Source organism: Nannobrachium achirus (assembly GCF_963921795.1).
Source record: "Nannobrachium achirus genome assembly, chromosome: 11".
Classification (NCBI taxonomy): Eukaryota; Metazoa; Chordata; class Actinopteri; order Myctophiformes; family Myctophidae; genus Nannobrachium; species Nannobrachium achirus.
Genome location: NC_137820.1, coordinates 29,775,788 through 29,803,626, shown reverse-complemented (window position 1 = coordinate 29,803,626; position 27,839 = coordinate 29,775,788). Strand labels below are relative to the sequence as shown.

Here is a 27,839-nt window from a genome sequence, read left to right as displayed (position 1 = left end):
ATTTTTTTGTGTGCACTTCATAGGCATGTTAGATAAAGGTCCTTAGATTGCATGTAGAATGTTTCATGCAAATTGCAAAAAAAATCCTAGAATAAAAACGGGTTTAAGCGTTTTACAAACTGCTCAAAATTATATAGCGCCCCCCTTTGGCCATTTGGGGTAAGATTGGTTTCAGTGATATTTGAACTAACCCTCTACACTATTTTGTCATGAAAATGTGACTTTGCATGTATGTTTTAGAGGCAGAAGAATAATTTGCATAAAAATGCAATATTGTTTGAATTATTTAAAAAAGCATGTTTCAATGTTAAAGAAATCCGATCTGACAGATCTTTAGATATCGGTCCAAAGTTCACGTAAAAAAAGTTTTGTGCACGTGACGCGAAAATTCCAGAATAAAAGCGGGTTTACGCGTTTTACAAACTGCTCAAAATGGCGGAAAATCGAAGGGCGGAGCTTACTTAACAACGACACAGATGTCTTCCGCTTGAGTCAAAGCACGCGTGTAACAAGTTGCATGTCTTCAAACGAAACGAGTCATGACTTATGCCCGTTTGAAGTTTGAATTTTCAGACGCTTCGTATAGCGCCCCCCTTTGGCCGATTGGAATAAAATTGGTTTCAGTGATACTTTGACTAACCCTCCACATCTTTGCCAAATGCCATGAACGTGTAACTTTGCATGTATGATTTAGAGGCCGAAGAATAATTTGCATAAAACCGCAATATTGATTGAATCATTAAAAAATTATATTTCACTTTAAAAAAAATCTGGTTGATCAATCTGACCGTATTGGTCCAAAGTTCATGTGAAAAAAGTTTTGTGCACTTGACGCGAAAATCCCAGGAGGAGATAGATTTTTACTGTTTTTCATATAATTCCGAATTGTGGGAGACCTAAAGGTCAGAGGTCAAAAGTTAGAGGGTAAAAGTTGTTCGGCATTAGGAGACGCATAAGTGTATACAGGTTTCATGGCTGTACGTATAACACAGCATGAGCTATACCTGTTCAAAGATCGCACTTTCGAAGGCTTCCTACAGCGCCACCATTTGGCCGATTGCTATAATAAATAATAGCACACTTCACCACTGTAAGCTGAACACATTGATGTTTTTATTTTCATTTTCTCACTAAGTATGTAGGAGTAGAAAGGAACCGAAGATCCCGTCTACTGATAGATAAATAAACAAATAAATAATGACAATATCTAAAGTGTGCTCGCCTTATAGGCGAGCCCACAATGACAATATCTAAAGTGTGCTCGCCTTATAGGCGAGCCCACAATAATAAATATAGCTGCAAGCAGCAATAAAGTGGCCAAAACGTCTCAGCCTGCATGAAAGTTTGCATGCACATTCCCACTAGGTCAAGGAACAGATGCCACCCTTCTCACATTGGCCGTTTATAGCAAAACACATTTTTGGAACCAAATGCCTCAAATCACGCATGCAGCGTCCGATTGCTGTGAAAAGCCCAAGAACACGTGGCACCCTTTTCACTTTGGCCTATTATAGCGCCACCAGGAGGCAAAAAAAGAAATACCTGAACTGCCAGAGACCTGTTCTCGGAGGAACACTGCTTCTAGTTTTTCTTTGATTTCTTTTCCCACTTTTCTTGCTTTTCCAGCTTTTTTGCTTTCCTACCTTTTCCTGGCTTGGCCACTTTATCGCTGCCTGCAGCTATATTATAACTTTCATTTTATACTCTCAAGAGCAGAGGCGGCCTGCAGGGGGGGCTAGCGGGGCACTCGCCCAGGGGGCCACCTTGAGGGGGCGCATGAAAAAAATAAAAATAAAAAAGACTTTCCTCTACAAAACACAGACCTCTATCAGCCAGGATATAGGAACTCTATAGTCTTGTCTCACTGTGCGTGACTGTGAAAGAACCATTTCTCCTGACCAGCCCAAGGTAAGACTAATGCCTCATTCACACTGTAATTAAGCAGCAAAGCTAATGGTTTGCTTGGTAATTCAATGTAATCTCAATGGAAACCAGCTTTAAAGCTTTCCAAGCTTTGTTCTCAGCATATCCAGCATCTTAAAGCTGGTTTCCATTGAGATTACATTGAATTACCAAGCAAACCATTAGCTTTGCTGCTTACAGTGTGAATGAGGCATAAGACAGTCAGATCATGCTTTTATAAACCCTATTATATTAAGCCCAAAATGGTTCTGCCGCCGTGTAGAACCGAACCGCTTTTAACACATATGGTGCCAACCCCGAGTTTCCCGAGTTTGTATTGGTACTAGTGCTGTGCCAACCCCGAGTTTCCCGAGTTTGGGCCGTTTTTGAAAAAAAATAAAAAAAAATAAATAAAAATAAAAATGTTTCAAAAATATTTTTTGGACCTCCAGAAATGTATTAGGCATGATCGCGATCGCGAAATTGCATGTTTAACCCCCATACCAACCCATTCTTTCAAACATGGCAGCCATGTTTGTTTACATCTGAAGAAAACATAATGGCTGATACATCATGAATGCCTGCACGGATTTCCAAGCGGATTTTTTTGTTTGAAAGCTGTGAACAGCATCTACACACGTGGTGCATCATCTAGGCATGGGCGTGCACTTTTTACACACTTGCACAATTACATGGAAGTCTATGGTAACCATGGCAACGCGGGACATTGGCCGGAAAAAATCATTGCAACATAAGTGTTAACTTTAAAAAAAATCAGATTTTTTTTTTTTATAAAAAAAAAAAAAAAAGATTCCGGCCGCGCTTTGCGCGGCCATAGGGCGGCGCTATACTACCTCGCACAGGGCGCAATATAGGTACCAACCGCCACTGCTCAAGAGTTAAAGATCTGTAAGGCCGGCTACAGACCTAAAGGCACAAAGTCTAGTGAGAGTTGTGTGGGGGGAGCGGGGGGCAGAGACAGCACAATGCATTCCGGATGGAAGTCACATGGTTTGAGTGCTTGTGAGAGTCCTGGGGAACATGTCTCCATTCAGACATATCTCCATTCCGACAGTGACTTCTTATTGTCGGAGTGGCGACACTCCCATGGGCCTAAGGTTTAGGGTTAGGGTTAGAGATAGGGTTAGTGTCGGAATGGAGACATGTCGGAAAGGAGACATGTCTGAATGGAGACATGTAACCGAGAGTCCTGTGGTGCAGTTGTTGCTTAAGCACAAGCACACAAGCACACAAGCACACAAGCACAGGGACTGTTGTAGGCAAGCATTAGAGGGCAGACCAGCTGCACTTGATGAGACAGAAGGGCAGGGTTCAACTGCCAACCAATAGGACAGAGAGGCCATGATGCAATCCCACACAGGTGTGTTCACTTGTAGTTTAGTACTCCACTCCACAGTAGCAGAGCCTGTCTGCACTGCAGTGACATGAAACCTCCATTTCAGAACGAAAAATATTATAAATAAATTAAAGTTAAGTGTGTGTAACAGTAAACATTCGACAATAACAATGAATATTACAAATATTTCTTTACATGTCATACATGGTGACAGTGATGCCTACACAGATGCAATTGATTGAATGTGCTATTCATAATAAAATGTAAGCTTTATACAGTGGTGAAAAAAATACTCAAATTCATTGCTTAAATAAAAGTATCAATACTGAAACATACAAATATACAGTGGTGAAAAAAATACTCAAATTCATTGCTTAAATAAAAGTATCAATACTGAAACATACAAATACTTTGTTAAAAGTAACTTTTTTAAATAGCAGATCTACAAGCTCACAACGTGTCGCATGGTGGCACGCTGTGAGCTTGTAAATCCATTTTACCTGTCACCAAAAAGCAGCAGGTACTCTGCCTTCACCCGATGACACCTCCAAAAGAACTACATGGCCAAATACCATATCTGCTTCCTCCTCAAGCAGAACCGCCCACTTCCGCAAAGCATTGTGGGAAATGTATTCTTTTTTGGAACAGACTTTGACTGAACACACAACTTTGACTGAACTTTAAAAAAAAAAGTGCGTCTCAGTGTGAGTGCAGCCTAAGGGTCCATTTGGTTACCACTCGGAACACCTGGAGCCCCCTCAATGACCACTGCTAATCCTTGGACCGCTGATTGAGCACCACAGTTCTAAAACATCAAATTGCATCTCACCAGGTGTGGTGAAAGTGAAGACAGTGGTCGGCAGCGTTGTAGTTGTGATGGCCTCGGCGGTTGTGATGAACGGGGTGGTGGTAACTGGCATGGGCGTGGTTGTTAAGCATGGATAGATGTTCCTGTGGATGGTGCCGTTGGCCCCGCACACAGCTGTAATGCAGCTGTCGTCTCCGTCCGTGGTGTTGTAGATGGTTGCGCCGTAATGGTAGGTTTTTCCGTTATAGGAGCATGTGCAGCCTACGCAGGAAATGTACGGAAAGAAGAGGTTGTTAACTATGTGTAATAAACTAAAATCGACATGTTTTGTGAACGTGGAGCCATATCAATACAAATATTTTTTTTCCTTACTGTTCACATCGTAGCTGCAGCTGATCCCAGACGTGGTACATGAGCTTTGAAATTAAAGGAAAGTTGTGGTCAGAATTTTTCTTTATGTCTTCGAATATTGGGCACCTTTTCAGAGTTCTCAACGGGCCTGATAATTAAGGCCTGGCCCTAACTGAGCCTTACTGGGCCGACCCGAGGCCCAGCCTGGCCCGAAGAATTAACATACTTTTATCCCCAGAAACCTGAAAGGTATAATTATGCTTAATGTCCTCAAAGTCACACATCCAAAAAGCTTTGAACTGAGCAGATTGGACCTTCCATTCCAGAGATAATGGCCAATGTTTAATTTGTCATTTTAGAGGTATTACAAAGTCCTTAAATTGTCACTTTAGAACATTTCTAAAGTGACAATTTAAGGACTTTATATTTCTAATATTTCTATGGAGGGTATGATACATTAAATGTGCAAATACCCTCCATAGAAATGTGCAGATATCCTCCATACACTTAAACTTTATGTTGGTTTGTTTACTGTTGAGTGAGAAAACAATGTTGCACATTAAGTTAATCATCTGGGGACCACCCAAAATAATTTGGGGATCCCCCTGGGGGTCCCGACCCACAGGTTGAGAACCAGCTGCTCTACAGACCCTAGCGGAAAGCTGATCGTGGATATAAATGTTCTTTTCCGGGTGAAAGAAAAGACGATGCTTGACCTGGCTTCTTGTTTACATCCTGACCACATGGTGCCCTGGAAGTATATAAGGGATTGAATGTAAGAGTCTCAGAAGTAATGTTGGAGAACCCAGACGTATCTGCAGTACAGGCGGTGGTATCAGTTATATCCAGATTTGGGCACTGTTAAGTATCATTGATGTCAGCATGCGTGTATTGGAATTGTAGGTATTACATTTAATTTGACTCGGTTCCGCAGATAAATATTGTGAAAATAGCAGATCTACATGCTCACAACGCCACGCAACGCGAGGCGTTGTATTTTCACAATGTTCGCCTCTTGCTTACTTAATATTTGACAGTTTGGCCAGTCCTGACGAATATTCGACTATTCGAATACTTTGAGGTTGAATAATTCGAATACTAAAAATCACTATTCGTGAATGCCCTAGCATGCGTGTGTATCAGACAGACATAGGACAGACTTTGGGTTGTTTATTAGTAGGATGTACTTAGTTACATTACACCACTGTTTGTATGCGACATACCAGGTCTCGCAGTTCTTGGACGGCACCTTCTCTCCGATGCTGTAATGGACTCCCTGGTTGTCGAAGCATCCACACTGTTCCATGGACACACACTTCATGGCGTCCTCGTCAAAGTAGGGCTGGCTGGGAGGACACTGAGGATAGCAGCCTGGAAAACAGTCAGTCACACACAATCATTCACTATGACAATATAGCAATATGAACATTTCGTGTCACCATTATTTTGACGGTTTTATCGCGATAATCAAAATATGCTTAAAACTCTTGAAAAGGCACTTTTGTTAGAACATAAATTGCAGATCTAGAGGCTCACAATGTGTCATTGTAAGTAAGTAAAATGTATTTGTAGAGCACCTTTCTCAGACTTTCATGCTCACAAAATGCTTCACAAGTATATCAATAATATCATATAGCCTATTAATAATATCATCACATTACTATATAATGAGGTCCCTACTTCTTCTCTCTCTCTCAGCCAAGGCGTCCTGGACTGATTATTATTATTATTATTTTTTTTTTGAAGACCCCTGATTTAGAGGGACAAGCGAGTCCCATGCTTGATGGGGGGGGGGGGGGGGGGGGGGAGACAAGTATTTTGAATTCCAGACTTTTACTACATTTCTACATTGCAGTATTGATACTTTTACTTTGTAAAACATTTGAGTACTTTTCTTTTTCATGGATGATGATTTCTGCCTTACCGTCCAGTGCAGTGATGTGGCTGGAACAGCTTCCCGATGGGTTCCGGCACGTCTTCATGCACGGCGCGCCACAAGGCTTGTAATGCCACTCACAACCACTAGGGTAGTTGTAGTAGTCGCAGAAGATGGCTATGGGGGAGCGTGAGAGGGTGTTACTCCACAGGACATCTCACATATGATACAAAGGGATTTCAATCTTTAAACAGAGTCATTCTTCTGCATGTTATTATGATGCCATAATGTAAATAAAATACAAACGCACATTCAGATTCATGCAAGTCAGTGTTCATTCCATCGACTAAAACTATGACGAAGAATTTTCCGTAGACTACTTCCATTGATGTTTACTACTAAGACAAGCTATGATGACTAAAAATATTGACAATTTGGTAAAAAAAAGAAAAAAAGACAAATGACTAAATAAAAAGGGAATAGTCAGCTGTAGTTCCAGACTAATGTAGCATTTTGTCACTGTCAGGCAGAAACCTTTTTTTTTTCTCCCTCAAAATAAAGCCCTGCTTCATCATACAAGGCTGTCGCACAAAAGTATTGAAAACAACAGATCTACAAGCACACAACGCCTCAAGGTGTGAGGCATTGTGTGCTTGTAGATCTGCTGTTTTTACTAGTTTAAATCATTTTTAAAATGATAAATACGAAATGAACGGTTTTGGACATACAAGGTTTCCACCCGACAAAAACGATTTGGGTATCGTGGAAATTGTAGTTGTCTGGCAACGCAAGACTAGACGTGATGGACAGACTTACGGCATATTTTGGGGGTCCTCCATCTGACGCAGGCCCCCGCCTCGTTGCAGGCCTTGGCGTACGCAGCCACGGCCGTGCAGAAGCACTCGCAGTCTCCGCCCGTGTCGCACGCACATGAGTCTGTCACGCAGGAGATGTAGTACGCTGCCGGATCCACCTGGAACACATGGAAACAAGATGACGTGTTAAGGCAGTGGTTCCCAAACTTCTCAGCCTGTCTTCTGAGCTTGTAGATCTGCTTTTTTCACATTCGCTCAAAAGTTACCAGTGGAAATTATTGTAATATTTTTTTTTTTTTTTTTTTTTTGTGATTCGTGATTTAATGTATGAAAACCCCTCTCCCCTGAATTGGCCAGAATATTAAATATATTCGATTATTCTACTTATTATATATATATATGTGTGTGTGTGTGTGTGTGTGTGTGTGTGTGTGTGTGTGTGTGTGTGTGTGTGTGTGTGTGTGTGTGTGTGTGTGTGTGCGCGTGCGTGCTCATTTGACAGGGACAATAAAAAAATTAAAAGTTATAATATTTTATTGGACAGCGCATGCTGTCCCTCTTCCTCTGGTATCCTGTTTTAAGGCATTTACTATGGGGAAATTGTTTTATAATAATAGTTCTTCAAATAAACCCTAACCCTAAAATATTTGAATATTATTTTTAATATACAAATAATATTCCCCATATTCAAGGAATATTTTAAATTCGAATATGTGTGTCGATCACAGATTCCATCAGAGGAGTAATTTCAGAAAGAAATAGGGGGTGGCAGAGAATAAGTTACCATAGCCCCATTTCTAAAATAGTTGATCTAAAAGCTCTCAACACGTCATTTGTTGGCCCATAATGACATTCCCAAATAGGGGGTGGCCATCGCCATCCCCTGATGACCCTAAACAAGGGGTTTTCAAAGTGGGTGACGGGGCACCCTGGGGTGCCGTGACGGCAGTCCAGGTGTGCCGTGAGATAATTTGATAATATTTGGAATTTAATTGACACTTGAAAAAATATTTAGTATCATTTTAAACTTGAAGTACAAAGTTATTTTCAGTCAGTTCTAACCAAAATGCTATTATCTCAACGTTTCCTCGCAACATAATCACTAAAATATCGTCAATGTCGGGCAGAAACCTCCAAGTTTCAAATGTGTACGTTTTGTTGGTAAAGTAAACCCTGCTTCATCATACAAGACTGTCACACAAAATAGTGAAAACAGCCGATCTACAAGCACACAGTGCTTGTAGATCTGCTGTTTTCACTAGTTTAGTACATTTTGTAGATGATAAATACAAAACGAACGGTTTTGAACCCGACAACGACGATATGCTATAAATATAAGGTGCTGGGAGTGAAAATTATAATGTAGGGGTGCCTCGGATAAAAAAAAATATTCATGGGGTGCCCTGAGACCAAAATGTTTGGGAACCCCTGCCCTAAATGACGCCTCTGGTTACCATAGAGTGGCAGGCCTGGAAGGTGTCACTGTTGATGATGCTACATTGCTTCTGGGCCCAGGCTCCCCTGTAGGGATTGGCCGAGCAGGGGTCGCTGGTCAGCTCGGCGTCGGGACAGGACGCCGACACCTTCCAGCTGTTGCCGAACGCCACGGCGTCCACCACCGTCTCCGAGCCGCGCGTCCTGAAGTCGTTCTTGCTGTTGCCGTCGTAGTTCCCACACAGACCACACACACGACCCTGAGGAGGAAGTAGCACAACCAGAGGTCACTGAACTTCTACCTTTTGAACTATGTCTTTGTTGTTGTTGCTTTGACAGTAAATAGCTGAAGGAGAGGGAAGAAAGAAGGAAACACAAAGCTTTTTAAAAAGACCAGACTGCAGAAAATGGGAGATAGAAAGTTAAGTGATTTATTTTAGTCGGGGGCGTTAGCGAGATAACATGGTCATTTTGTGCTAATTAGTCTAAAAGCGCCAAATTTTGCAAAGATGTATCCCAGGGCATGGAAAACATTCCTTGGGCTATAAATGGCCCCAGAAAACGATGGTTTGAAAAGTGATGAGTCATCACTTTTCATAGTTTTCTGGGAGTTTTCTGGGGCCATTTATAGCCCAAAAAATGATTTTTGTGCAAAACTTGCAATGGATTCAGCATCATGACAAACCCTTATAGTTAGACCTCTCACATCCTACTTAAAGCTGTTTTTTACTGGGTATTTTCCTCCTGTATTCACAATATTCCTGGCCCTCTCTATGGAGGCTGCCATTTTCTTTTACAGAGGGTGCTAAAGAGTTTTTCTCTGTGTGCTGCTTCAAAAAACATCTTTTCACTTCCTCCCAAGTAAGGAAGTGACATAGAATTGTCTGTTGCCAGATTTTGCCAAAGAAATAAGCCCAACAGAAGCAACTAGGCTATACTACTGTGTGTGTGTGTGTGTGTGTGTGTGTGTGTGTGTGTGTGTGTGTGTGTGTGTGTGTGTGTGTGTGTGTGTGTGTGTGTGTGTGTGTGTGTGTGTGTGTGTGTGTGTGTGTGTGTGTGTGCGTGTGTGTGTGTCTTGAAAGCCCTTAAATTGTCACATTAGAAATGTGCAGATACCCTGTATACATGTTGGTTTGTTTACTGCTGTTGAGAGAGAAAACAAAGGAAAATCATCTGGGGACCCCTCAAATCATGTGGGGACCCACAGTTTCAGAAGCACTGCTACCAGCAGAAGACAGTGTCGCGTAGCCTACCTGGTACTTGGGGCTGAGTTTGATGAAGAGGCTGGTTTTCTGGTCCCACATGAGGACCAGTCCCGGCTGGATGGTCAGGACCAGGTACATTCCCATCTTGCGGATCTGAGATGGGAACATGTTGCTGCTTCCCTTCACCACCTTGTATCCTCCGTCTGTCAGCTGGAACTCACTATCCTGGAGGAGAGAGTTCACGTTCAACCTTCATCGCAATGTGTAGGTTGAAAAAAGAAATCGTCTGCAGAACAGTGCCGGTATCAGAATAGTTTTACTCCCCAATATCAGTAGCTGCAAACTTCAAATTTGTTTCCAGTATTAATTTCTATTGCTTGCTAGATATTAAGACTAATCATTTTGGGGATTTTACTGTATGGTCACACTTATTCATCTATATTCTGCTGTTGATCTGACGTTGGGTTGTTCAGCCTACTTTGATTTGCACACATGCGCTGGTATTGATAATCAGATGATTGCTAAGCAGTTCACTAGTGTTAACAGTTCCAACGTTCTAAAAGACAAGTGTAGGGTAAATTAATGATGATAAAAAATTGGAAAATCGTGTAAAATAATGACGATGCCGACTGGGGTCTAATGTGAATTGTCTGATCAAGGGAGACGCTCTGGTAAGACCCTGAAATCTCTGGTAAGAACAGCTTCCTGCAGCTGTACTAGTGTGAGTTGTGAGGTGTATTTATTTGTATTTCTTTACCCCCAGGAAGATCTTGATGGACTTGGAGCAGGTGGTTCCTGTGGTTCCACAGGGAACGTTCTCAGTGATCACTCTGAAGCTCCCACTGGCCTGCTGGCTGCCACAGTAGTCCTGGAGAACATTACAGCACATTAGAGAACGTTACAGAATGCTACAGAACATTAGAGAATACTGTAGAACATTACAGAACATTAAGTAACATCACAGAACATCTGAAGCTTCTGCTGACTGTCACAATGTCAGAACATTACAGCACATTACAGAACGTCACAGAACATTAGAGAATGTTAAAGAACATTACAGAACATTATAGCCTATAGCATTATACAACTACGTGCTAAATGCCTAAATTGTAAGTTTACATGGCTGTCATTTTGGATACAGCAGCATCAAATTCAAGCAGTGGCACTAAGCGAACTAGGCTGCTCTGAGCTTTTGATTAGACAGAGGATTCAGTGATTGACCAATCAGAATCAAGCATTCAACCAAGCCGTGTATCAAGGAACATTATTACACAGCTTGAATTCAGCTGTGTTATTTTTGAATAATGACCGCTGAGCTCAAAAACAGCTGCTGCGGTGCTTGATTCCTTTAGCCTTATCCAACATGGCAGTTAAGTAAACAAGCGCATAATGTCATTTACAGCTAAACATTGCTCTCAAGAATGTTTTTTAAGCGTTTTGTAGCAAGAGGTCAACAATGCAGTAACCAATATTGAATCAACACCCGTTGGTGTCCGAGGCGACATGTTGCACTGGACACACCTGCCATAAATGAATGGACTGCTTTATTACCATAAACAATGGAATCCTTAGTTTTGTTGTTATTTTAGTTCAATTTATAAATGTCTTTACTCTTTATTAATAAGTAGCTGTGTAATAACGCGTCTAATCACCCTGTCAGGGTTTATTTCTCAACAATGACAAGCCTGCCATCAATTATCCCTTGAACAGATGGACGGACGGACGGACGGACGGAGGCACGCACACACGCACATATACACACACACGCACACGCACACACACACACACCACTCCTACAAAGCTGCCTAATTGCAGCTTCTTTCATGTGAGAGTGTGTGTACCTGCAGCAGTGTGTATTCACACATCCCGTTGAACTCGAACCTCTTGTCATCAAACGTGACGTAGTGTCCGTCACCGTAGATGCCACAGGTGGCGTCACACTGGTTGTCGGTGCATGTGAACTTCTGGCCTCTGCATGAACTGGACACACACACACACGAACACACGCACACACACGCACGCACACACTCAGTCAATAATTCATTCACACGTTGTCCGGAACAGTGATTCTAACCTGTGGCACCTGTGTGCCCACTGGTGGGCCATAAGGGTGCTCCCAAATAATTAGCAAACACTACGATTAATGATAATACATTAATATGGGAAAGAATAGAAAGTAAAAAAGTGTTTTCATTGTGACACAGATACATAGATTATGCCACGTTGGGTGCATTGATCCAATAAAATAATCCCATCTGACCACTTTTGCAAGTGTTTGCAAGTGTTTGCCTGTAAAGACAAAATGGGGACGTCAGGCTGAAAGTGGTAAATATTTAATTAATACATGCATGTCCAAATGTGTGTGTGTGTGTGTGTGTGTGTGTGTGTGTGTGTGTGTGTGTGTGTGTGTGTGTGTGTGTGTGTGTGTGTGTGTGTGTGTGTGTGTGTGTGTGTGTGTGTGTGTGTGTGTGTGTGATACATACCAGGTGTTACATCCTACGGTGAGAGTCTCTCCAGGTTGATAGGTCTTTCCGTTGTGCACACAGGGGCAGCTGGTCTCTTTAACGCAGCCTCCCTTCCCATTGGACACCAGTCCACTGGGACACACGCAGCCTGACGAGCAGCCTGTACTCACCTGGAAACACACAGCAAAGGTTCTTACTCATTTAGACCTTTGTGGACAAAGTGGACAAAAAAGGCAAAAAAAAAACAATATTGCTCTCTTCTTCTCTCTTTTTGGTGCTTTGTGGCTAGCCTGGTTAATAAACCAGACTGCACAACACCACCCCCTGTTGGTAGTGGTGGTGTTGTGTAGTCTGGCCCTTCACATTAAATAAGCTTTTTCCACCAGCCCTCAGAGAGGGCGAGCCAATCAGGGCTGTAGGCTTGGGGCACGTGGTGGGTGGTGGCCTGGTTCAAAACCATTCAGCCAATCAGGCGAGTCTGTGTGTAGTCAAACACATTCCCCCCTCCACACTTATTACAGACATCAAACAGATTGTAGTCTTTGATGCTTTCAGTGACTAACGAGCTATTGACACTTGTATGGCTCAATCAATTACAGCAGCTCACAAGCCCTTTGAAGTTCAGAGGGAGCAATTAAGAGCAAGTCAACTTAACATTTTTTTAAACCACCCCCTGCCCGCCCCCCCCAGAAGTGGAATGTCTGCCCGAAATCTCAGACTCGCTTTCCAAAACGAAGTGTGTGATAGAGTCTGACGCTTGCAGTCAGGCTACTTTGTGGCAGCTTTACAGCGCCACTCACAGGCCTGCACTGTATACTGCAGTGGTTTTGTTTCTCAGTGGTTTCATGTAGACTAGAAACTTGCATTTAACAATAAACGTTTTGGAAACGACTCAGTGTATGTCTTTGTGTGTCTTCGTGTGTATGGTGCCTTACACTACTTCTGTTTGGATGGCAGGACAGTAGGTGGGAGTGATGTTTTGTTTTTGTTTGGAAGAGTTTTCGGTTGATAGTATGATGTGAATTCATAATATGTATTCACAATTTATTTATTTATTATGTATTTATTTATTATGTATTTCATTCATTCATTCATTCATTCATTCATTCATTCATCCATTCATTCATTTTACTTTAGAGTAGTCAATTATGTTACCCCTTTTGTCCCCCCAATCGTTAGTGCCAATTGATTTCTCCCCTACCACTCACTGGGATGATGCTGTACCCTACTGGCTGTCTGGCTCACCTGCCATACCCTACCCCTCCCGTTCGACATTCCCAACTGGCAGCCTCACTGTGTGCGTGCATGCGTGCGTGCTTACACAGTTCATGTCCAGAGTGTTGCAGCTCTTCTGACATTCGGTTCCGGTGGCTCCGCGAGCAGCGGTTGAGCAGTCAAAGTAAACCATGGGAGATTTACACGTTCTCACGTCTGCACACCAAACACAACCAACACCCCATTACAACCAAAATTAACCATGTTCTCACGTCTATCCACCAAATACAACCACCACCATTACAACCAGAATGAACCGTGTTCTCACGTCTGTACACCAAATACAACCGCTAGGTCAAACTAAACCATGGTTGGGAGATTTACCACCACAGCAATTGAAATGAATGGTTAGTTTTTTTGTCAGGAATCTTTCAAATTTATTAGGACCTACAAGAACACCTAATGCACAGCCTAATGCGTTGGAGCTTGTAGTTCTGCTATACAAAAGACTAAAACAATCCAGGTTAGCAATGACCTGGCATCTGTCTACATCTAGATTTTTGCCTTTGCCTATAAGCAGATGCATGCAGCCAAATTTATTTCGGTTCGGGGAGTCACAAAATCTCGGTGGCACCGAACAGTCGAATTAATGACGGTACCCGACCCCCCGAACCCTAGGGTCCAAACATAATATGTGTGACATAATAAACCTATATTATTATTATTTGTGACATTGGAGTGTACCACTGTTATTATTTGCGTCGCAAAACCTACCTTCTATGGGTTTGGTCCTGCCGTGACATTTGAGAACTCCTGCTCTGCAAATGCTGTAAGAAAAGTATAGTAATGAGCAGTGGTGTAAAGTAATTACAGTAAGTACAATTACCTAAGTACTGTACTCTATTAGTTCACCCCCAAAATGACTTTTTTTTTCTATATTGATTACTCACGCTTGAGTTCAAGCGTGAGTCTTGAGTTCAATAATATTTCTAGTTTTTTGTCACATTCCTAAGACAGTAATTTTATTACGATAAATGTAACCCGATTGATTCCAGATGGGGATCCAAATGCATTTGGATCACTTTTTGTCTTAGGAATGCGACAAATCCAAAAAAATATTATTGAACTCAAGTCTCTATGGCTTGAGTAATCAATAGGAAAAAAAAGTAATTTTGGGGGTGAACTACTACTTTAGGTATACAATATTTTGACATCAATACAGTCAAGCACACTAAGTACAGAGTGACAGGTGAAATTTGTATTTCAAGTATTGACGGTCAATGGTTAAATATCTGAAAACACAAATTGACATGAATCCAAAATACACTGATGATTGTGCCGTCAAAAGATGAAACTATATGGAATCCACAAAAAGGTTGTGGGGGTCCCTGCTTCATCTCTCTCTCAACCAAGGGGTACTTGGCCTGAAAACGTTGAAGACCCCTGACATAGTGTTTCTAAATTGCAGTATTGATACATTTACTCAAGTACAAAATAGTAATTTCCCCACGACTGAAGGTGTGTTTCCGACAGAGGGGTGTGTGTGTGGTTTACCAAGTGGCTCCGTCTCTGGTGACGGTCTGTCCGGGCGGGATGATGGCGTCCTCGGTTGCACAGTGGCAGCGGGCGCTGGGCACGCACTGGCCGTCGTGGTTCAGATAGGTGCCCTCGGCACAGCCACAGCCGTCCACGGGCAGCGCTCTGCCCTGCTGGCACGACTGGTCATCGGCCTGTTGGCCCAGGGAGTGGCAGGTCCGCCCGCAGGTGGTCATGTTGTAGCTGTACACCGTCCTCTCTGGGCACGACGTGGTGTACTTATCTGCAAGGGTTAGGAGGAGTACGGGTGGAACAATTAGTCCATTCACTCAAATGTAGACATTTTTAATGCCACGATATTAAAATCGAATTGTAAAGTTCTGAATCTATTTTGGGGTATTTATTTATTTAACTTTGTTTTTAACTTTGTTTTTCCATGTCAGAAAGACTGACTGACTGATTGTTTATATTGTTTATAATTGTTTTAGCTATCCACAACTTTCCAACATCCCATCGTGCATTGCGCAGAATGTGCAGGCAGCTTCCGGCACCGCAGCCGAGAGTGATCTACAAATTCACAACGGTTGCATCTGCGATGCGACGTGAGCTTGTATGTCTGCTGTTAACCGGAAGTGTCCCGCAAATAATGCTACAGTAAATTATCGTGGAAACAGGTGGATAAAAAGCAAAGTAAAGTATTCAATCAATCAATCAATCAATCAATTACAGTCATATTTGGATTGATTGTTTTATACTCCTACTGTACTATTTATTTTATTATTGTTTGTCTTGTAGCTGCACTTTAACGGATTTCTTTGTTTATTCCTAGTGATTCTCAGCCTAATTTAAATTTCAAGGACCCCCATAACAGGCCGGTGAGGGCCCATTTGGAACCCCCTAAAGGGACACTGAGGGTCCCTGCATGGACTCCACTTTGAAAACCACTGTCCTATTCACCTTATTCCTGGGCCCCTCTAGGGAAGCTGCCATTGCCTTTTACAAAGGGTGCTAGAGAGTTTTTCCTCTGTGTGCTGCTTCAAAAACATCTTTTCACTTCCTCCCAAGTCTAAGAACAAGAGATCCCAAGTAAGGAAGTGACAGGGAATTGTCTGTTGCCAGATTTTGCCAAAGAAACAAGCGGCCAGGTCTATGAAAAATAAGCCCAATAGAATTAACTAGGCTCAGTTTTACTACTTTACATTTACATTTGAAAATAGCAGATCAGCAAGCTCACAATGTCTCACATTGCGACACATTGTGAGCTTGTATATTTGCTATTTAAAAAATATTGTAATAAAATCAAATGTAAAGGTCGGCAAAAACCCATTCACTTGAAAGGAGCATTATTCTCTCTGACACCAGCAAAGGGGAAACAGCAAAACTAGTGGCCATTTGTATAAACTTGTACTGTACTTCCTATATGGAGTCATCTTACAATGAACTTCCTTGGCCCTTGACGAGGCCTAGGCATAAACATTAAATACCAATGCCATTGTAAAGAATGGCATTGACAAAATATCCGTCCTGAGATGTTGATGTCCTCATAAGTAATCATAGTGTTGTCAAATGTGCAAGCGTTTGAGCGTACATGCGCGTGCTTGTGTGCGTGCACATGCATGTGTGTGTGCATGTGTATGGTGTCTGTGTGTGTATGTGTGTGTACGTGTGTGTGACTGTGTGTGTGTGCGTGTGTGTGCGTGTGTGTGTGTGTGCGTGTGTGTGCGTGTGTGTGTGTGTCTACGTACTGCACATGTCGTGCCTCCAGCCGCTGAGTTGTACTCCCGCCACAGAACAGGCGTGCACGTACGCAGCCACCGCTGCGCACATGCAGTCCTCGCTCTTCTCACAGTTACAGCTGTCATACATGCAGTTCTGTCGAGGCAGGAGCAGAAAAGGGTTAATACACGCACACACGCACGAACACACACGCACTATAATGTCTTACTGTACCACATGCTAACTAATAAAGTATTAAACTGCTGGGTTACGTAATAAAGTATGTTTGTGTGTGTGTGTGTGCGCGCGCGTGCGCGTGTGTGTGTGTCACTCACATCTTTATAAGTGTTAGGGCTGATGACAGAGTGACAGGGTGAAAACACTCCTTTGGGGTTGGTCAGCTTGGAACACCAGTAAGACGCAAAGCGCTCTGAAACAAAAACATAAAACATAATATAAAATATGTGTACAGGCAATGGGTTGCACACAGTGGCAAGAGTTTGTTTTCTCTTTTCCTCGTGGTTTCTTTACATTAAGAACACATGTTTCAGTCTTCTTCTTGTTATATAACTAGGGGTGTCCACTTGCTTTTGAAGATGAGGGGACAATCTTCAAAAGGAAGCAGCTCTATACAGTGACGAAGGTTGGATAGCCGATGTAGAGATTACATTAAAGATGGGTGCCATGATTCTTTCCCCCCTAAAACATGATGATCAGGTATTACAATTATACTAGTACAAAACTATGGCACCACCTTTTTAAAGAAAAGAGAGAATTAACTCTTGCCACTGTGTGCGACTGATTGCCTATAAATGTTGATACAGCACCAGAGAAAGTTAAATTGCGGTCGTAACAAAAAAGGCTATCGAGATACCGTTGTTTCCCGTTGAGATTGGCATTTCAGACAGGTTTTTTCATCTCACTCACGTCACTTTGTCTTCTGACCTCACTCAGCAATTCACATGATGTGCACTGCAGTGTAGTTTCAAATGCACTACATTGTAGGCACTTTTTGAGAGTGAAAAAATAAGAAGATACATGTGACATGTGTGATCTGGGCAACTTGCCCCAGGAAATGTGTCAAGCTCAATAGGGAATTACAGCGCTATAAACATGGTTAAAATATCACCTGAAAACACTGAATCAAGCAACTTGAAAATTGTCTGGGGTGCTCACAAAAGCAAAAAAGGGAAATATATCTCTTAGCCAAGCAGCGGTTGATGAGCGGTATAGATACATGTTCTCCCTCACCGGGACACCAGGGTTTGAATCCCGGGCAGGATAGAGAAACGTCAGGCACGTGCACACAGACATCACAGGGGGCTTGAGCCCCTGCCCTTTTATCCCTCTATAAAAAGTGCCCTCTTCAGACCATGAATGCAGTTTCTCTATGGTGAAAGATATGCAAACAGCCTCTTTCCATTCCATAGCTGTAGGCAGCATTCAAGAGAATTGTCATGTCCAAACTCTCCTGAATTGCCCTCTCTTTGTAAGAATCCATGCCGTTATGCCACATCTCCGGTATTGACTTAATTATGCTTAGTTCAGTGTGGTATCAAGCACCGACCTCCAAGCTCACAACCTCCTAGCTCACAAAGTGTCGCAGCGTAACGCGTTGTGAGCTTGGAGGTCTGCTATTTTCGATATTTTCACCGAAAGGCCCTTTTAGAAATTTCAGACCCTGCCTCTCTAATATTCTCTGCATGTCCCTGGGAGAAGTAGAAGTCATACCATTGGTGATGCCCTGGCTGCACGGGTGCCCGAAGCGGGTCTTGGCGTCGGGGCATTGGGCCCTGGTCTTCCAGGTGTTGGCAAACGCCACAGCGGTGCCCTCCACCAACCCGCTCATCACCTTGAAGTCATCAGCCATCACGTCGTTGAAGTTCCCACACAGACCTGCAGGAGTCCGTTTACAATTACAATTAGCCTACAATTTAGGCATAAGCAGAGTATATGGTACAAGGCCACATAAGTAGGGTGCGGAGCAAGGTTATTATAGTAAACGAAAACTAACTAAAAAACGAAAACTAGAATGGAAAACATTTTAGTTAACTGAAATAAAAATAAAAACTAAGCTTTTAAAAAAAAACTAAAACTAACTGAAACGGTATTGTGTGTTTACAAAACTAACTAAAATAAACTAAAATTATAGAGAAAATCTCCTTAGTTTTCGTCTTTCGTCTTTTGTGGAAATAAAAAATAAAAAACACCAGTTGGTGAGGTCAAAGAGAGAAGTTGTATGTCTCAACATTCCTGCCACTCTCAACAATATGATGTTTTGTTGATTTTTTTTTACTACTTTTCCCGGAGCTTTTTTAATCTCACCCCTGACAAATACCCCATATTACGTAAAAAAACTAACACTAAAACTAATAAAAACTAAACTAAAACTAAGCATTTTCAAAAAATAAAAACGAAACGAAACTAGCAACCCCACAAAAATAATTAAAACTAAACTGTAATTGAAAACAAAACCTCAAAACGAATAAAAATAAAAACTAATGGAAAAATCCAAAACTATTATAACCTTGGTGCGGAGAGAACAACGTAGTGTCTGAAATAAACTAAAATACCAGGTGATCACAGAAGTGACATTGACATTTTAACAGATACAGTAGATGGAATAGGAAACCCTACAGTGAAGTCAGTTTAACAGAAATTCTAAAACGGCTAGTTCCATTCCTTGATTCTGATTGGCTGGTTGCCGTGGTATATGAGACTATAACCACCACCTTGAATCAGTTTATATCAAAGCCAGGTGCGTTATTTCTTTCCACTGTGCCGTGAGTCTGAACTAGAGAAGCGAGCGTTGGATTTTCTCTCAAATCCTGCCGTGTGGGTGCTTCTAAGCACCGCCCGCATGCATAGGACAGTGACTGAATGGCTCCGGGCGGGGCTTGTAAAGGCGAAAAGCGCCTCTATTCTCCAGGCACATACTCGGCTGTTAGTTTAGGTTGCTATGCTAGCGTTTTTGATGTGATATTCACCGACATAGCAACTAAATCTGGATGAAAATAAACATGTGTATGGATCGAATATGGTTCTTAACATGAGACTGATCTAACACAAGTGTTGTTTCCCTATTTGTTTGGCAAAAAGACTTTATAAACACACACAATTATTTTCATGTTGCAATATTGTGACCGTTTTAGAAAAGCAATAAGCCACGTGAGGCTTGTGGTTACCGGGCGGGGTATTATACAGCGGCTGAGAGGGTCGGAAACACTCGGCTGGCGCCTCGTGTTTCCCAACGCCTCTCAACCGGTGTATAATACCCCAGTAACCACTTGCCTCTTGTGGCTTATTGCTTTATTATTGTCTGTTAAACTGACTTCACTGGACATTTTAACAGAGGGAGCCTCCAATGGCTCCCGGTTGCGGCCCGCACTGAATACAAAACATTGATGCTGACCTTCAAAGCAGCCAAAGGTATGGCTCCTCCATACCTCCAAAACCTGATCAACCCCTACACCCCCACCCGTTCACTTAGATCAGCCAACACAGGGAGAACCCTCGCTAAAAACTCCAGGGCAAAAATCCACTCGTCCGAGACAGTTTGCCCTCCTGGCCCCCAAGTTGTGGAATAAACTCCCTGTCGCACTTAGAACAACGGACTCACTCACTAGCTTTCGCCGTGGACTGAAGACTCACCTTTTCAGACTCCACCTAAACCCTTAGCACTACAGAAAAATCAATGACCATACATGAAGCTAGTTAGCATTTGTTTTTTAGGTTTTTAGAACTTTGATTATATTGTGTTTTTTTTTCTAGATAGATATCCATTTGCATTTGTTATATTGCTGTTGATGTACTGACATATTATCTTGTTTATTATTGTGATGTTTTTATCTGCTTATTGTAAGTCGCTTTGGATTAAAAGCGTCTGCTAAATGCCTAAAACTGTAAACTGTAAACTGGAATAGGTTTCCCTACAAGGAAGTCATTTTAACAGATATAAGGAATAGGAAAGCCTATAGTGAATAAGTCTGGACGGACATAAGGAATAGGAACCCTCACAGTGAATACATTTTAACAGAGGGAATGTGTTGCCCTACAGCGAAGACATTTTAACAGAATGAATAGGAAGCCCTACAGTGAAGACATGTGGACAGTTGTGACATACCGCAGGTGGTTCCGCGGAGGCGGGCCGAGGCGGTGATGAAGACCTGCATGATGGGCGTCAGTAACACCAGAACCTGCAGACCCACCCTGGTCTTTATCAGTATGTAGAAGGAGGACGGCTGGAAGACGCTCAGCTCCGCTGGAAAGTAGAAAGCAAATTGTCATTGGGGTAGCGTAGTACAACCTAGCTCGAGCTAGATATCCTACCCTCCGGCTCGACGATAAGGCACAACCTTGAGTGTAATATTGCGATTATACAACCGTATAATTGAAATCATAAAAAAACATGTTAACTTAATTGCATTGTAATTAACTCACCCACTGCATAGGACGAGTTATATTTATGGGTCCACTCTGCTTATGACGAGTATGACGAGTTATCAATTAGCTTTAATAACTATAAAACAAAAAAGTATGATCGCCGATTCGCCGTCCATAGCGCTCTATGGAAGGGCCCTATTCACAAAAACCGGATCCAGATCTTCCAAAACGGAAATGGGGGGGCGGGACAACGACGCCTGTATCCTGTCTGCCAAAATCCCATCCGGTATAATGTTATACAACGGCCACGCTGGACTCGATAGGTTTCGCTTTGGGAAATGGCAGGCTGTTGTGTTTTGTTGCTTACCGTGCCTGGATCGTATTGTGAATGCAATCGGTGAACCATCGCGCAATGGATTCGCGCGCCCACGTTAAAGGTAGGCAAAATCCTGGCGGTGTGGACCATTAGAAGGGTCTTAAAAATAGCGGTGGGTGAGTTAAGATATTCGAAATGTGTATTTTTTTAATGCCACATTTAGCTACTATGTCCCTGAACTTCACATGAAAACTGCTAGCCTAGCCGCCTAGCATAGTGTGGGGAGACCGTGCAGTAGTGCTCATTATTTGCACGGGTAGAGAGCTATTTCAACCAATCAGGTTGCTTCATCGGAACTACCTGTTGTATAATCATCTGTAGTGTGACAGGTGTAGTGGGTGTAACTCACATGTGAACATTGGGAGATGTGACAGAATCTGGTTGACATAGACCTGTCCCCCTGCCTGGACCTTCATCACCTGTGTGGACAAGGCAGAAACACAGTCTGTGTTCATGTACATGCACCATCCATCCATGTACATGTAGACTACTGGGAGAGATTTGCCATACAGCAGCATAATAGGCCTCTTTCCTTACATCCTTTGCAGGTGTTACCAAGTCTGATGAAGGCTCTGTTCCGTTTAGTGTAGCACAGTGCTTCTCAAACATTTTAATTCTAAGGACCCCCATAACTCTGAGCGTGTACAAATGTGACATTCTCAGAGTTGCGTACCCTTAAGAGGCCATTTGGAACCCCCTCAATGAACCATGAGGGTCCCTGGACCACACTTTGACACCCACTGGTGAGAGTGTGTGCGCAACGCATTCTCACTCCCAAGACGTAAAACGGGTAACTTATTGCGACGGACATCCCAAGAAGCCAAACATCTGACGTTTCACATTTGTCCCAAGAAGTCACAATATGAATTTTGGGGAGTGAGAGTGTTGTGCGTGCGTGCGTGCGTGCATGCGTGCGTGCGTGTATGTGTTTGTCTCTTACAGTGGTTTTGTTGAACAGGGCCAGGGTGACAGATCGTAGGCAGGTCTCATGCTCTCCTATCCCACACTTTACCAGGTCTCCCAACACGGTGAACTGGGACTGTCCTCGCTCACACTGCTGCAACACACACAATAGGTCACAATGTTAGTCTGAACACAACTAAGGACCCCCAGTTTGATATGCATTAGGCCACAGACCCACATTTGCTACAATTTTCTTTTTCTTTTTTTTATCTCTGGTACCCCAATTGACTGTATAGTTCTTTATTTTTTTCTTTCTTTGAGCATTGAAAACTGCTTCTACATCTGGCTTTATCTGTTTGCCCTGTGTCTGTCTAGTGTGGCGAGGCATTGTGAGCTTGTAGATCACAATGTTTGCCTCTTTCTTAGATACAATAGAATAGTTGATTACTTTTGATGCACTAATGGTGTTATTTCCTTTCTTTCAGAAAGACGGTTTGTAACGCGTGGAGAGTGGACTCACCTTGGCCAGTACGTAGGAGCAGTCTCCATGGAAGGTGTAGGTTTTACCATCAAAGGTGTTAATATGGGCTCCACCCTCCACAGAGCAGGTTCCTGGACAGTTCTCCTCCTTACAGCTCCACTGGCCTCCATCACACACGCTGTAAGATCATACTTATAGTGTCACACACCCTATCAGGACAGTGGTTCAAATAATCATGGTTGAACTGCAGTTCCACAGATGATTCCATGGAGATATACCTAAACCTAACCTTAACCCTAACCCTAACCTAAAGTAAAACTAACGCTGGTGAATGCTAACCTGGTGAAATGCTAACCTGCCGACACTGGTGAATGCTAACCTGGTGAATGTTAACCTGGTCGGACCAACGGGAGGTCGTCTCCACCTTAACCGTGGTGCTTTTTTTTATACACTCGGACTGAAAGACCTGCAAAAAACACTGTCCCACCTGTTGCCACCCCATGTGGTGATGCAATCCAAGATGGCCGCAGTGTGAATATGGTCTGTAGGCGTTATCAAAACACCATCCCACTTCCAGCAGTGGAAGCTTGTGATTGGCTGAACCGGAGGTAGGGAGCGCTCCGTTGTGTTCGCCTGGACCGCACGGAGGTGCTGAAATTCGGGGGGCTGAAGATTTACTATTCTGTCCATAACGGCACATAAGTCGGTAACGGCGCTGAGTCGGCACATGCGACCGTCGCAACGCTCGACACGGCAACTCGCTCGCTACCGCTCGCTCGGCGGTGTCTCACGTGGCTCATGGTCACCTGAGACGGCGCGCCTCTGTCATCTCCACCGAAAACAAACGCTCCGCCCTTGGTCCATTGTTGGAACTGGGATGGTGTTTTGATTCAGTAGAGCAGCAGCTAAAGCAAGCTGCTAAAGAGGCAATCTGCATTTGAAAAAAAGAAACTCTTCTCACCATGTCCTGCAGTGGTCGGTGTAGGATTTCCCAGGGCCGTAAACTTTGCCGTCGTGCCGACAGGAGCACTGAGCCTCGGGAACGCAACCGCTCTGCTTAATGTCATCGAACACAGTTCCTGAAGGACGACGGAATGACCCATTAGAGTTGGGATAGAAACCAAGAAGATTATTCCAAAAAGTTCCAAAAATAAATAAAAAACTAAAATAAATAAATAAATAAATAAATAAATAAATAAATAAATAAATAAATAAATAAATATTAGGTATATGATGATGTAGGGTTTTTTTTGTACATAATTTGTAGGCTACGTGGGATTAGTGTTTGTGACCGTACCAGCAGGACAGTAGCAGCCATCCAGGCAGTGGTTGTCACAGGTGTGGCTGGCCTGGGGGTTGGAGCAGGTGTCCGGACAGGGACTCCCACACTCCTGGAACTCCATGTTGTGCGGACACTCCCTCTCTGTTCCAACAACACGACAGACACACACACTCACACTCATCAATGTGACGGCCAGGGACATGCTATGCTGGTGTTTCTCTAACTTTTACATTTCAAGCTCTGACAGTGTACAAATGGAACCAAATGGACCCTTTAGGGTCCTTTATATGGGTCAATTTAGACCCCCACAAAAGAACCCACAAAGTCCCTGGAATCCACTTTGAGAAACACTGTGCTACACTGTATGGAGCAAATTGTATCTTGGGTTTCGTGTCTCCACATTTCCCTTTTTTTTAATGTTTTATCGTTTATGAAAGCCCAAACTATCACACAGGAGTGTCAAAAGCAGTGAAAGTTGCAGATCTACAAGTTCACAACCTTACAGAACTGCTATTTTCACTAATTTCAAATCTTATTATGTTAATTATTATATAAAATAATTATGACAAAAAAAATATGATTTTGGACAGATTTGGACAGTTTCCTCCTGACAGCAACCTGTATTTGTGTTTAAGTTAGCTGGATCGTACAGTACAGCCAGACCCCCCTGCCCCTGAACCTCACTTTGAGAACCAATGAGGTACTAATAGGTGGGGCCTTTTAAGAGGGAATCGTTAAGGAGCCAGACTCGTTAAAATCCTAAAGGATCCCAACCCTATACTTACGACTAGGGATGGGACGATAATCGCTATTATCCTTTATCGTGATAAAAAAAATAAAAAAACGTGTTTTATCGTGAAATCGTCCTCCGTCATGCACTGGAATCAATTCACCTTTTATTGCCGAGCTGCATATCCGGTACCACTTAAACGTAAATAACGTACTTGATGCAGTCTTTTTTTTTTATTCTCTAGCAAATCTCTTTGCCCAAAAATAGACGATTTGCTATTTTTTGGCAAATGTTCCGCCCCAGAATAATGGATGTTAGGGATATTTTGATCATTGCGATATCGTAAAACGCATTTTTTTTATTTTGTATTTTTTGTCCCAATAATCGTGACATGAAATTTTCATATCGTCCCATCCATACTTACGACAGAACTCTGGGGTCCTCCACTGCTGGGGCCGGCCCCCTGCGTGGACACACTGTCTGGAGAACTCGGAGACGGTCTTGCAGAGGCAGAAGGAGTGAGAGGTCTTGTCACAGTGGCACAGGTCGGCCATGCAGGCCTTGCTGAATGCCTCGGCGTCCAGGCGGCCCGCACAGTCACGGAACGGAGCACTGGAGAAGATGCCGTCGCAGAAGTCCTGCAAAGTACCCCAAATGAGCCAATCAACCAATCAATCAATCAATCAATCAATCAATCAATCAATCAATCAATCAATCAATCAGTCAATCAATCAATCAATCAATCAATCAATCAATCAATCAATCTCAAAGCATTCTACCAAGACATGATGATGTTTTTGACGGAATTGCAGATCAATGTCCTTCAGTTGCTACGGCAAAGTCACCTCATTTTAATATAGATACGCTTGACCATTAATATTACTCAAACTCAAGTGAAAGTTAATCTGTCGAATTTGGACAAGAGTATAAGTACTGGATCCCGTGTATTAAAAAAATAAATAAAAAAAGTGTTCAAGAACTACACGTTTAAAAGCTTGCAACATGTCACAACATGTGACGTGTTGTGTCGCATTTCTGAGCCAATCATTTGATGACCGCTGGAGTCTCCGGTAGGAGTCTCTGAGTCTCCTCCTGAGCAGCCGCCCGGTCATCCAATTATTGACATAGGATTGTGACAAAAACTAAACAAATCTCCCTGAATTGAAGGCTTCTTGGCGTGTCTAACTGGTTAAAAATAAGCACATTTCTGGGTGTACTACTCCTTCAACATGTGAAGTGAAGCTTGTACCTCAGGCATATGCACACATAGACATCAAAGGGGGCGCTTGAGCCCCTGCCCTTTTATCCGTCTTTAAAAAAGTGCCCTCTCCAGAACACAAATGCAGTTTTTACAATGTTGAAAGAAATGCAAATGCCCCCTTTTCCATGCCATACCAAGGCAGCATTCAAGAGAATTGCCTTGTCCAAACCCTCCTGAACTTGAATGCAGCATCTTATGTTGAAAGAATTGCCCTCTCTGTGTAGAAATGTTTTAGATGAAATTTCCACACAGATGCACGCTATTTTTGATAGAAATGTCAGCCCCTGCCTCTCTAACATTCTCTGCAAGTCCCTGTTTGTACCTTGTCTCCACAGCTCTCAGCGGCAGTGAGTTCTGGCTCAACACAGTCCTCTGTGGGTCCGTCCACCTTCCACAGTGAGGCATAGCTCTCCACCGACAGCACCTGACCTACAGGAACCACATGCAGGACACAAACATTTTTGTACACGTTTGGATCGATATTGTAGATCACCAAACAGTGGTCCACAGGTTTCTTTCCCCGTTTTTCCTTTCAGATTCTTATGGAGAATGAGGCGTATTTTGCAGAAACTCGCAAATGGCAAGCACTCCATTCCCACTGAAAAGTAGAATCCATCTTTCATAGATAGATTTAAACTTCAAAGTCGGATAAGGTCATACAAATAGCAAAAATAGCTGATCTACAAGCTCAGTGTTCTGCAAATCCCCTGAAAATCTACCGTCTTGACGTGTGAATTTTTGAAATGGCACAACACACACAATAGCAGATCCATAAATCTGCAATGCGGCGTGAAGGCAAGAAACGTGTTGTGAGCGTGTAGATCTGTAATCTTCACTAGTTTGGGTCCCAGCAAATGTCTAATTTCTCTATTCAATAGAGTCTATTGGGTCTTGAGCTAAAACGTTTGTGAACCACTGTTGTAGATGGTCTATCATAAATATGTGTTTGATATACGGGGGGTACATCAAATACATATTCATGATAGACCATCTACAACAGTGGTTCCCACACACACTTTGGCAGGTACACCTTCGGTGCTCTACAGCAGGGGTTCCCAAACTTTTTTGTCTCAGGGCACACCATAAATATGTTTTTCATCCGAGGCACCCCTACATTATAATTTACACTCCCAGCACCTTATATTTATAGCATATCGTTGTTATGTCCAAAACCGTTTTGTATTTATCATCTATAAAATGTACGAAACTAGTGAAAACAGCAGATGCGAGGCGTTGTGTGCTTGTAGATCGGCTGTTTTCACTAGTTTTGTGTTGAGAGGAAAACATTGAGATAATAGCCATTTTGGTTAGAACTGACTGAAAATAACTTTGTACTTCAAGTTTAAAATGATACTAAATATTTTGTGAGTCCAAATAAATTCCAAATATTATCAAATTATCTCGCGGCACCCCTGGACTGCCGTCGCGGCACCCCAGGGTGCCCCGTCACCCACTTTGAAAACCCCTGCTCTACAGTATATCAATACCAAAATGTACTTGAAATCTTGTTTGAAAACCAAACCTGCCTACTGAAGATGTCACCAGCAGGCAGGTTTCTGACTGTCCTAAGCCCTTCTCTGACACACAGAGTGAGCAGACAGAAATGGTGCCATTATCAGGAATTTAGGTCCATTCCCACTGAGCCAGATATAGATAAAAAAAAATCTTTCTCCAGATATTTTTCCGTTCAAGTGGATGGTAGCTACAGATAAAAAGACATCTATCACATATAAAAAGAATATC

At 42.7% G+C, this 27,839-nt stretch overlaps 1 protein-coding gene across 1 annotated transcript in view; it reads right to left on the bottom strand.

Moving 5' to 3' along the window:
• Window positions 1-27,839, bottom strand: part of LOC308294269 (mucin-2-like) — a gene marked incomplete at both ends in the record, with an annotated part of 70,627 nt that overhangs the window by 33,540 nt on the left and 9,248 nt on the right. The window contains 24 exons of the mRNA XM_080736995.1: window positions 4,089-4,328; window positions 4,440-4,459; window positions 5,642-5,789; window positions 6,343-6,471; window positions 7,111-7,267; window positions 8,564-8,803; window positions 9,797-9,973; window positions 10,506-10,616; window positions 11,590-11,728; window positions 12,232-12,383; window positions 13,535-13,644; window positions 14,203-14,255; window positions 14,983-15,247; window positions 16,710-16,836; window positions 17,016-17,110; window positions 18,412-18,576; window positions 20,804-20,941; window positions 21,789-21,858; window positions 22,380-22,496; window positions 22,863-23,001; window positions 23,785-23,902; window positions 24,121-24,246; window positions 25,260-25,473; window positions 26,419-26,525. Of these exons, the coding sequence (XP_080593121.1) occupies window positions 4,089-4,328; window positions 4,440-4,459; window positions 5,642-5,789; window positions 6,343-6,471; window positions 7,111-7,267; window positions 8,564-8,803; window positions 9,797-9,973; window positions 10,506-10,616; window positions 11,590-11,728; window positions 12,232-12,383; window positions 13,535-13,644; window positions 14,203-14,255; window positions 14,983-15,247; window positions 16,710-16,836; window positions 17,016-17,110; window positions 18,412-18,576; window positions 20,804-20,941; window positions 21,789-21,858; window positions 22,380-22,496; window positions 22,863-23,001; window positions 23,785-23,902; window positions 24,121-24,246; window positions 25,260-25,473; window positions 26,419-26,525 (3,357 nt within the window). The remainder of the gene's footprint in view (window positions 1-4,088; window positions 4,329-4,439; window positions 4,460-5,641; window positions 5,790-6,342; window positions 6,472-7,110; window positions 7,268-8,563; window positions 8,804-9,796; window positions 9,974-10,505; window positions 10,617-11,589; window positions 11,729-12,231; window positions 12,384-13,534; window positions 13,645-14,202; window positions 14,256-14,982; window positions 15,248-16,709; window positions 16,837-17,015; window positions 17,111-18,411; window positions 18,577-20,803; window positions 20,942-21,788; window positions 21,859-22,379; window positions 22,497-22,862; window positions 23,002-23,784; window positions 23,903-24,120; window positions 24,247-25,259; window positions 25,474-26,418; window positions 26,526-27,839) is intronic.